Source organism: Budorcas taxicolor, chromosome 1 (assembly GCF_023091745.1).
Source record: "Budorcas taxicolor isolate Tak-1 chromosome 1, Takin1.1, whole genome shotgun sequence".
Lineage (NCBI taxonomy): Eukaryota > Metazoa > Chordata > Mammalia > Artiodactyla > Bovidae > Budorcas > Budorcas taxicolor.
In genome coordinates this window covers 128,546,844-128,557,955 of record NC_068910.1, presented here as the reverse complement: position 1 = coordinate 128,557,955, position 11,112 = coordinate 128,546,844, and the positions used below count along the sequence as shown (strand labels likewise).

The following is an 11,112-nucleotide window of genomic DNA, read 5'->3' as shown; positions in this document are numbered from 1 at the left end:
AACTCAGGACAGATAGATCATGGAGAAAAGGACAGGGGAATAAATCTGATCTCATCCTCTTTCCTCCTTGCCATCTTTCTCCAGGGTTTCCGCTGGCTTAACCCACTGTGAATCAAAAGGAATGAGAGCCTATTGATCTAGTCCATGGAGATTATCTTCTTTGCAGGGTAAAGAAGAGATGAAGGTAGATCTGAGGGGGTTATAAGACAAGCAATAAGACAGACAGAAAGAAAAGGATAGGGATTGGAAAGGTTAAATATGATATGATTGTATATGCTGGAATACCCAAAATATCTACAAGTGCTTGATTAGAAATATTGAGTTTAACAAGGTTGCTGCAAATAAGATCAAGAAAAATTAGTTACACATCTATATGTCAGAAATTAGAACCTGAAGTTTTAAAGCTTTCTATTTATAATAGCATCAAAATTATCAAATACCTATGAATAAATCCATCAAAAGATATGTAATATCTCTATGCAAATAATAATGATACTGGAAGAAATTAAAGACCTAGATAAATGGAGAGGATATAAAGCTTATTGTTTCAAGCTGGTATTCAATACTTCTCCCCAAATTGATCAACAGAGCCAAAGCAATCTCCCTACAAAATCCCCTCAGTGTGTGCTAGTGTGTGTCTGTGTGTAACTTGACAAATAATTCTAAATGCTGAAAAGGAAATGCACACACCTAAGAACAACCAAGATACTTTAAAAGAAGTGTAAGATGTGAGGACCTGTTCTGGTAGATCTTAAGACTTACTATGGGGCATTCTAACTAAGAGATTCTTGTAGTGGAGCAAGGGTCAACAAATATACTACAGGAGTCAAATGAAAAAAACAGTGTGGAAAGTACTGTCTTTTCCTATAAGGTGCTTGGTCAATTGGATGTCTGCTTGAAAGAAAATAAGGCTTGACCTCACCTCACATCCTACACAAAATCAATTCCAAACCGATTCGATATAAATGTAAAAAGCAAAACAAAACAAAACCTATAAAAAAGATGGGTTTGTATTATCTTCTACAAGATAATACAGGGACTAAGGTAAGGAGCTTGGGCTAAGGAGACACTTTTAATATAGGACACCAGAAGTAATAAAATAAATTTGAATATATAAAAATTAAAAATTCCTGTTCATCAAAAGATATCTTTAAGAGATAAAATATGAAGGCAAAGAGTCGAAGAAGATACATGTAACAAACACATCAACAAAGAGTTCATAACCAGAATATATAGAAAACTGTTACAAATGATTTAAAAAGACAATAGAAAAGAAATATTTCCAAATGGCCAATAAACAAATGAAAAAGAATACAACTGCTTTAGTACTCAGGAGAAATAAGTTGAACCTGAAATGATTTATTACTGTTCATCCATTAAAAAGGCTAATGCTGAAAAGATTGGTAATGTTGTTGGGTGTAAGTGGTAAGGATGTAAGACAACTAAAACTCTAATACACACTGCTAGTGGGAGTGTGAATTGGTGAGATTTCCTTGGAAGATCATTTGATGTAATCTACTAGAGCTGAGCTACATATACTTTAGAATCCAGCATTCTCTCTTGTGGGTATGTACCCAAGGGAAATGTGTATTTATGTGTACCAAGAGACATGCGCATGAAAGTTCCTAGGAAAACGTTTTGTAATAGGTTATCCTGAAGGTCCATATCTATCACAGAATGAATAACTTGTGGCATTTTAAGTGATGAGTGCTATATAGCAATGAAAATAAATGAACTACAGCCACACACAATAGCATGATTAATTTCACAGACACAGTTTTGAGTAAAAGAATGAACAAATGAATCTCTACTACATGGTTCCCTTTATAAAAGTTTAAAAGGTTGACAAGTCTACACAGATACAGAGAACAAACTAGTGGTTACCAATGTAGGGGCAGGGGGCAAATGACTGGGTGTAAGACAGGCTCAAGCATGTATTGTACAACATGGGGAATATAGACAATATTTTGTAATAACTGTAAATGGAAAGTAAGCTTTAAAAATTGCATAAAAATTTAAAACTAAAAATATTTTTAAGTCTAAAAAATAAAGCAGTTTGGTTTTAAAAGTCATGTTCTTAACCACTAAATAAAATAAAATAAAAATTTCAAAAATCTGACAAGTCTAAACAAAAATGTTTTATGATTCATGTTTCATGGCAAAATTAAAAAGAAAAGTGAGAATGTCATTACCATAAAAGTCAGAATAATAGTCCCTTTGTAGGAAGTGATAACCTTGAGGAAACCGAAGGGGATTTCTCAGATGCTGACAATGTTTAGTTTTTTGTCTTTTTTTTCAAACCTGAATGGTGATTGCAGATATGCTTACTTCATGATCATTGACTGAGCTGCACATGTTTTGTATGCTTGTGTGTGTACTATATTTTATAACAAAAAGAATAACAAGGTTTTTTTTCTCCCATTCCATACCTGGCACAGCATAAAATTCAGGGGATCCTCTGGCTTTTCATAGACTAAGTTTTCAGTGATCTGCTGAGAGAGAGAAAGATATTACATTATGATTTTGAACTAAACTTATGTGATCAGATTTGAAACAGCTCAACTGGAATTCCATCACCTCCACTAGCTTTGTTCGTAGTGATGCTTTCTAAGGCCCACTTGACTTCACATTCCAAGATGTCTGGCTCTAGATTAGTGATCACATCATCATGATTATCTGGGTCGTGAAGATATTTTTTGTCCAGTTCTTCCGTGTATTCTTGCCACCTCTTCTTAATATCTTCTGCTTCTGTTAGGTCCATACCATTTCTGTCCTTTATTGAGCCCATCTTTGCATGAAATGTTCCCTTGGTATCTCTAATTTTCTTGAAGAGATCTCTAGTCTTTCCCATTCTACTGTTTTCCTCTATTTCTTTGCATTGATCGCTGAAGAAGGCTTTCTTATCTCTTCTTGCTATTCTTTGGAACTCTGCATTCAGATGCTTATCTTTCCTTTTCTCCTTTGCTTTTCGCCTCTCTTCTTTTCACAGCTATTTGTAAGGTCTCCCCAGACAGCCATTTTGCTTTTTTGCATTTCTTTTCCATGGGGATGCTCTGGATCCCTGTCTCCTGTACAATGTCACGAACCTCATTCCATAGTTCATCAGGCACTCTATCTATCAGATCTAGGCCCTTAAATCTATTTCTCACTTCCACTGTATTATCATAAGGGATTTGATTTAGGTCATACCTGAATGGCCTAGCGGTTTTCCCTACTTTCTTCAATATAAGTCTGAATTTGGTAATAAGGAGTTCATGATCTGAGCCACAGTCAGCTCCTGGTCTTGTTTTTGTTGACTGTATAGAGCTTCTCCATCTTTGTCTGCAAAGAATATAATCAATCTGATTTCGGTGTTGACCATCTGGTGATGTCCATGTGTAGAGTCTTCTCTTATGATGTTGGAAGAGGGTGTTTGCTATGACCAGTGCATTTTCTTGACAAAACTCCATTAGTCTTTGCCCTGCTTCATTCCGCATTCCAAGGCCAAATTTGTCTGTTACTCCAGGTATTTCTTGACTTCCTACTTTTGCATTCCAGTCCCCTATAATGAAAAGGACATCTTTTTTGGGTGTTAGTTCTAAAAGATCTTGTAGGTCTTCATAAAACTGTTCAACTTCAGTTTCTTCAGGATTACTGGTTGGGGCATAGACTTGGATAACTGTAATATTGAATGGTTTGCCTTGGAGACTAACAGAGATCATTCTGTCGTTTCTGAGACTGCATCCAAGTACTGCATTTCAGACTCTTTTGTTGACCATGATGGCTACTCCATTTCTTCTGAGGGATTCCTGCCCGCAATAGTAGATGTAATGGTCATCTGAGCTAAATTCACTCATTCCAGTCCATTTTAGTTTGCTGATTCCTAGAATGTTGACGTTCACCCTTGCCATCTCTTGTTTGACCACTTCCAATTTGCCTTGATTCATGGACCTGACATTCCAGGTTCCTATGCAATATTGCTCTTTACAGCATCGGATCTTGCTTCTATCACCAGTCATATCCACAACTGGGTATTGTTTTTGTTTTGGCTCCACCCCTTCATTCTTTCTGGAGTTATTTCTCCACTGATCTCCAGTAGCATATTGGGCACCTAATGACCTGGGGAGTTCCTCTTTTGGTATCCTATCATTTTGCCTTTTCATACTGTTCATAGGGAGAAATATCAATATCCTCAGATATGCAGATGACACCACCCTTATGGCAGAAAGTGAAGAGGAGCTAAAAAGCCTCTTGATGAAAGTGAAAGAGGAGAGTGAAAAAGTTGGCTTAAAGCTCAACATTCAGAAAACGAAGATCATGGCATCTGGTCCCATCACTTCATGGGAAATAGATAGGGAAACAGTGGAAACAATGTCAGACTTTATTTTTGGGGGCTCCAAAATCACTGCAGATGGTGACTACAGCCATGAAATTAAAAGACGCTTAGTCCTTGGAAGAAAAGTTATGACCAACCTAGATAGCATATTCAAAAGCAGAGACGTTACTTTGCCGACTAAGGTCCGTCTAGTCAAGGCTATGGTTTTTCCAGTGGTAATGTATGGATGTGAGAGTTGGACTGTGAAGAAGGCTGAGTGCCAAAGAATTGATCCTTTTGAACTGTGGTGTTGGAGAAGACTCTTGAGAGTCCCTTGGACTGCAAGGAGATCCAACCAGTCCATTCTGAAGGAGATCAACCCTGGGATTTCTTTGGAAGGAATGATGCTGAAGCTGAAGCTCCAGTACTTTGGACACCTCATGCGAAGAGTTGACTCATTGGAAAAGACTGTGATGCTGGGAGGGATTGGGGGTAGGAAGAGTAGGGGACGACCAAGGATGAGATCGCTGGATGGCATCACGGACTCGATGGACGTGAGTCTGAGTGAACTCCGGGAGATGGTGATGGACAGGGAGGCCTGGCGTGCTGCGATTCATGGGGTCGCAGAGTCGGACACCACTGAGTGACTGAACTGACCTGAACTATGTGGTCAGATTATACTTCCTTACTACTGATAAGTTTAGGTAAATTAAGGTAAATTGTGGATGAATAAAGATTTAGTAATAAATAGCAGTGGGTATTTTTCTAGTTTCTAAGATCAAAGAGGTAGTGAGAAGGTTTTGGAGGAAGTTTTTATTTTGAGAATTGTGATTTTGCTAGACTGAGGAATCAATAAATAATTTACTTCAAAGAACAGTGAAACTTTTTCAAGTAAAAATTTTAAAACACTATGATTTTTACATAGAAACGTCCTAAGGCATTTGATTCTAAAAGGTTAAAATGATGTTCTGTGTTTGTAATAATAAATGAGAAAGCATATCAAAGATTTCAGAGACTCACTTTCATACGTTTTGTTGCTGTTAAATAACAAAAATTATTAATAAAGTAAACAGAAATCTCATTTGCAGGGAATAACAATAGGGCAGATATCTAGTATAAAGTATTCTGATCTGTTTAATGCATGCATACTCATTAATCATTTCACATATATTTCTACTGAACAGATTTATAACTAGTTTTTTTTATAACAGTGTTCAATGCATAAGCACTGTTTTTTTCTTGACAGATGAAGAAAATTGCTTACAGAATGATTAAAATTCTACTTTCTAGAGCTTCTGTCCTTCAGTTTAACAATTAGTAGTTCTTTGTTAAAGCCAGAAAGCCCAGAAGTTAGCATTCTCCCACAAAAGGACATTTTAAAGAAAGATGGGGCATAGAACAATGTTAATAAAGGAAATATCACTTATCCTTGTTATATGAGGACACTGAGATTCACAGAAATTAAGTAATCTCCTCCAAATTACAAAGATGAGAAGGAGCAAATTTAGCTTGGAGACTCGGGCTAATAGATTATACAATTTGTGCACTTTCCTCTACATCCTACTTCTTTAAACTTAAATTCTTCCAGCTTAAATGTTTTCATTTGAGGTGGGCCATTCTAACCTGGGCTTCCCCGGTGGCTCAAATGGTAAAGAATCCACTTGCAGTGTGAGAGACCTGGGTTCAATTCCTGGGTTGGGAAGATCCCCTGGAGGAGGGCATGGCAACCCACTCCAGTATTCTTGCTTGGAGAATCCCACAGACAGAGCAGCCTGGCAGGCTACAGTCAATGGGGTCACAAAGAGTCGGACATGACTGAGCGACTAAGCATGCATTCTTACAACTTTGTAACCACACGATGAAAAGTTACTTCACGTATGTATGGTATTATATATGTGTATATGCCTTGCTGGGTAATAATATTAACATTAAAATACACATGCAAGGAAAACAGAAACAAAAGCAAATCCACAAAACAACAAAACTTTTAAATGTGATAATATATAATTCTATATTGGTCAAGGGATGTCATACTTTAAGGAAGGTTCCAGCTCCATATCCTGAGGTCAGTAAGATTTGTAATTTCAAGAATTAAAAGTGATTTTTCTGACAGTTGATATAATTTTAATCATAATAGTGTATCAGTGGATTATTTATTGACTCTAAGTAATTCTAGATCTTCATTCAGATAGTTGTCGTTAGGCATCAACAGATAGGTAAAAGGAGAACTATAGCTTCATTTAATTTTTAAAAATTAATTAATTTATTTTAATTGGAGGCTAATTACTTTACAGTACTGTGGTGGTTTCTGCCATACATTGACATGAATCAGCCATGGGTGTACATGTGTCTCCCGGACCTGAACCCCCCTCCCACCTCCCTTCCCATCCCATCCCTCTGGGTTGTCCCAGTGCACTGGCTTTTGAGTGCCCTGTTTCATACAGATGAAACAGTTCAAATAGAGGAACTTGGTCATCTATTTCACATATGGTGATATACATGTTTCAATGCTATTCTCTCAAATCATCCCACCCTCACCTTCTCCCAGAGTCCAAAAGTCTTTTCTTTATATCTGTGTCTCTTTTGCTGTCTTGTATATAGTGTCGTTGTTACCATCTTTCTAAATTCCATATATACATGTTAATATACTATATTGGTGTTTTTCTTTCTGACTTACTTCACTCTGTATAATAGGCTCCAGTTTCATCCGCCTCATTAGAACTGATTCAAATGCATTCTTTTTAATGGCTTGAGTAATATTCCATTGTGAATATGTACCACAGCTTTCTTATCCATTCGTCTGCCAATGGACATCTAGGTTGTTTCCATGTCCTAGCTGTTGTAAAGGAGAAGGCAATGGCACCCCAGTCCAGTACTCTTGCCTGGAAAATCCCATGGATGGAGGAGTCTGGTGGGCTGCAGTCCGTGGGGTCGCTAAGAGTTTGACACGATGGAGCGACTTCACTTTCACTTTTCACTTTCATGCACTGGAGATGGCAATAGCAACCCACTTCAGTGTTCTTGCCTGGAGAATCCCAGGGACAGGGGAGCCTGGTGGGCTGCTGTCTATGGGGTCACACAGAGTTGGACACGACTGAAGCGACTTAGCAGCAGCAGCAGCTATTGTAAACAGTGCTGCGATGAACATTGGGGTACATGTGTGTCTTTCAATTCTGGTTTCCTCAGTGTGTATGCCCAGCAGTGGGATTGCTGGGTCATATGGCAGTTCTATTTCCAGTTTTTTAAGGAATTTCCACACTGTTCTCCATAGTGGCTGTACTAGTTTGCATTCCCACCAAAAGTGTAAGAGAGTTCCCTTTTCTTCACACCCTCTCCAGCATTTATTTTTTGTAGACTTTTTGACAGCAGCCATTCTGACTGGTGTGAGATGGTACCTCATTGTGGTTTTGATTTGCATTTCTCTGATAATGAGTGATGTTGAGCATCTTTTCATGTGTTTGTTAGCCATCGGTATGTCTTCTTTGGAGAAATGTCTGTTTAGTTCTTTGGCCCATTTTTTTATTGGGTCGTTTATTTTTCTGGTATTGAGCTGCATGAGCAGCTTGTATATTTTTGAGATTATTTCTTGGTCAGTTGTAGAAGCAACTTCTAATTACTTCATTTTTATGTGGTTTCTTGAGACTTTCCTGGTGGTCCAGTGGTTAAGACTTTGCCTTCCAATGCAGAGAGGTATGGGTTGGATCCCTGGTGAGGGAGCTAAGATCCCACATGCCTTGTGGCCAAAAAACCAAAAAATAAATAATAAGAAGCAATATAACAAATTCAATAAAGAATTTAAAAATGCTCCACATTAAAAAAAATATGTGGTTTCTTAGATGGCCACAAGTTGGTCATCTTTTGAAAGTATTATATTCCTGCCTGGGAAATCTTTTTCTCGCCTTTTTAATTGCCAATATTTTGTCCCTCCTTCCTCAGTCCAGCTCAAACTTTAACCCTTGACCAATTTTATTCCCCTAGCAACCAACCTATCAAATCTCTAATTCCTCTAAAGGGCTTCATATTATGGTAAGAATCATTCATTTGGTGTTTATCATTTACTATCTTAGATTAATACTCTTAATGCATTTACTGACTGACACTAAGATTATATCCTTTTTATAGCAAACACCTTTTCTTGTACCTTTTAAGAGCCAGGTCAGTGTTTGTCTTTTATATTATAATTACTTTAAAACTCACATTTTTAAAAAGAGATTGAGAGGTTTACCTGGAATATTTGCAGAATGTGGTGTTTCTCCATGTATCGAAGTGAAACTTGATAAGGATCTTCATATACTATAGGAGGGAATCGCCTCTTAAAAGGTTGACTGTATGCGTCAGAAATCCTTCTTTCCTGGTATGATGAAAAATCGTCCTAAAATGGAAATATCCCCGAAGAAAGTCTTTAATGAATAGAAATTTCCCTGGAAGTTTTGTTGCTACTGTTGATGTTATCAGTGGAATTTGGTATTGATGGGATCTGAACTCTAGAAACTAAAGACCTTATGAGAGACCTGGCTGATCCTCCAGGCAATGTAATGTACCTCAGGTCTTGAGAGAGGCCTTAGACATTGCCAGTCTACTTTTCCCTTCACACAGATACCCAACGGACTCCAAATTCCTTTCCTTTGGCAGAAGTTCAGAGAGGGGAAATGAGTTAGTTTCCCAGGGTTAGCAGCAGAACCAGGACTTGAAACCCAGGATTCCTGCATCCTGGTTCATTGATCCTGCCTGAATGGTCTACTTAGGGTAGCTGAGAAGGCAACCCATCTCGTTATCTCCCACCCTACGCCTGCCTTCCTGAATCCTCTCCCAGAACCCTGGCTTGATCTCCAACCTCCCAAAGTGAAAGTGAAAGTGAAGTCGCTCAGTCATGTCCGACTCTTGGCGACCCTGTGGACTGTAGCCCACCAGGCTCCTCTGTCCATGGGATTCTCCAGGCAAGAATACTGGAGTGGGTTGCCATTTCCTTCTCCAGGGGATCTTCCTGACCCAGGAATCGAACCCACGTCTCCTGCATTGCAGGCAGATGCTTTAACCTCTGAGCCGCCAGGGAAGCCCAGCCTCCCAGGTGGGTATCAAATATCCTTTTAACCTACAGGCTCGACTTCCATGGGCTGAGGTTTTTCTCGACTGATGATATAGTCCAGTTTAGATGAAATGGAGGGAAACTTTTCAGAGTAGGCCTGTTCTTTTGTTTGGAAAGTACTGTTATCAAATGGCATGAAGACTCGCAGGTCACCTTCACTTTCAGTGTCACTTTCAATGGAAGTCTTAGATACGCTGGCATCTGTCTGGCTAGGCTCAAATTTGCAGGGTTGCACTTTGAAGTCATCCTCTTCTTCCTCCTTGCCATAGCCAAGCTGTCTGAATAATTCATCATTAGACTGTTCTCTGTAGTCAAAGAGGTTGTCTTCTGTGTAATCATCCTCTTCGTCCAGTAAGCCATCAGTCTGGTCAGATTCGCCACCAGCCTTGTCAGCGTCAGTCTCAGGGTGTTCAGCTGGCTTAGTAGCCTGGTCATGCACTTTGAGGTGAGCCTTTGCAGCTCTTCTGTGGTCAGCTTGGTCAGATGGTCCCTGATCAATTCGTTCATAAGTTTTTTTCTCAATCAGGCCGGACAATCTACTTTCGATCTGTTGAGCAGTTCTTTGGTCGGCTGGTCGGGGCATTCTGTGATCACTCTGCCCATGGGCTCTTTGTAAAGATGCCACAGATGGCTTTTGGTCAAACTGTTCAGAAGCTATTCTCTCAGCTAGGCTGGACATTCTCCGTTCAGTGTGCTCATAAGGACCTTGTTCAGGCAGAGCAGACATCTGGTTGTCAGTCTGTTCAGACCTGACACCATCAGCTTGGCTAGATGCCTTGCTGTCCATCTCTTCTGGCATCCTCTGATTAGCCTGCCCGGATGTTCTACCACTGGCAAAATCAGCATGGTCAGATGCTCTGAGGTCAGCCTGATCAGATGTTCTTTCTCCCATGTGTTCATCTACTTTGTGGTCAGCTCGATTAACTATGTTGGGTTCAGCCAGGCCAGACACCATTTGGGTAGTCTGGTCTGCTGCTCTGTCGTCAGTCCGGTCATCTGCCTCCACTTCATACTGGTTCTGCCCGCTGTCTTCCTGGCCATCTGTCTGGCTGTCATCTGGGGGCTTGGCTGGTCTCTGGATTTCCGAGGCTTCGGTGGGAGCCTCTTCTGGAGGCTCTTCCATTTTCTGCCTGGTACCCGACTGGTCTAGATTGCCAGACTCTGTGGGTGGGGCCGGACCTGGGTCGTCTAGGCAACCATCAGAGCGTTTGCGAGTGATAACAATGCCCATGGGCTTTATTCCGGGCCTCCGCGCTGGTTCTTCCAGGCATGCTGGTGAATGCTAGTGAGTGTCGGGCAGTGAGCGGGACTTCCTGCGGCTGCCTGGGGACCAGCTGCCTCTGGGCGCTCAGCGTGGATGCCAGCTCAAGATGCGAGCTCAGCTCACCTTCTCCCAAGAAGAGGGGATGACTACAGGCTGGTGTTGCCAACCGCCCAGTGAGCAGGTCTCAGGGCTCTGTGAAATGGTGCCTTAGAGCGCTCCCCTCCTTTTTTTTTTTCTTGCAGAGGCCCAGAGTGTTGTGTGTGAAATAGGATCCTACAGGTATCTCTGGAATCAACAGAACACGCGTCCAACCACACGAGGGCGGCATACCTGAACAGAGGTTACTGCTGCCATCAAACAGACCCATGATTCATTGGCTACTTATATAATCACAGTTGTAGTGCAGAGTATGATATTACTGCTGGGTACTGTCATTGTAAATGGTCCTGCTAAATGTTATTTTTCTTT

At 40.2% G+C, this 11,112-nt stretch overlaps 1 protein-coding gene across 1 annotated transcript; it reads right to left on the bottom strand.

Annotated features, from left to right (window-relative positions):
* Nucleotides 1-323: 323 nt before the first annotated feature.
* On the bottom strand, nucleotides 324-10,611 carry TEX55 (testis expressed 55). Its single transcript, XM_052645096.1, has 4 exons — nucleotides 9,391-10,611; nucleotides 8,520-8,666; nucleotides 2,430-2,492; nucleotides 324-335 (listed from the first exon to the last, which is right to left on the bottom strand). The coding sequence occupies exons 1-4, from the start codon at nucleotides 10,609-10,611 to the stop codon at nucleotides 324-326; spliced, it is 1,443 nt and encodes a 480-aa protein (XP_052501056.1).
* Between the last annotated feature and the right edge of the window lie 501 nt (nucleotides 10,612-11,112).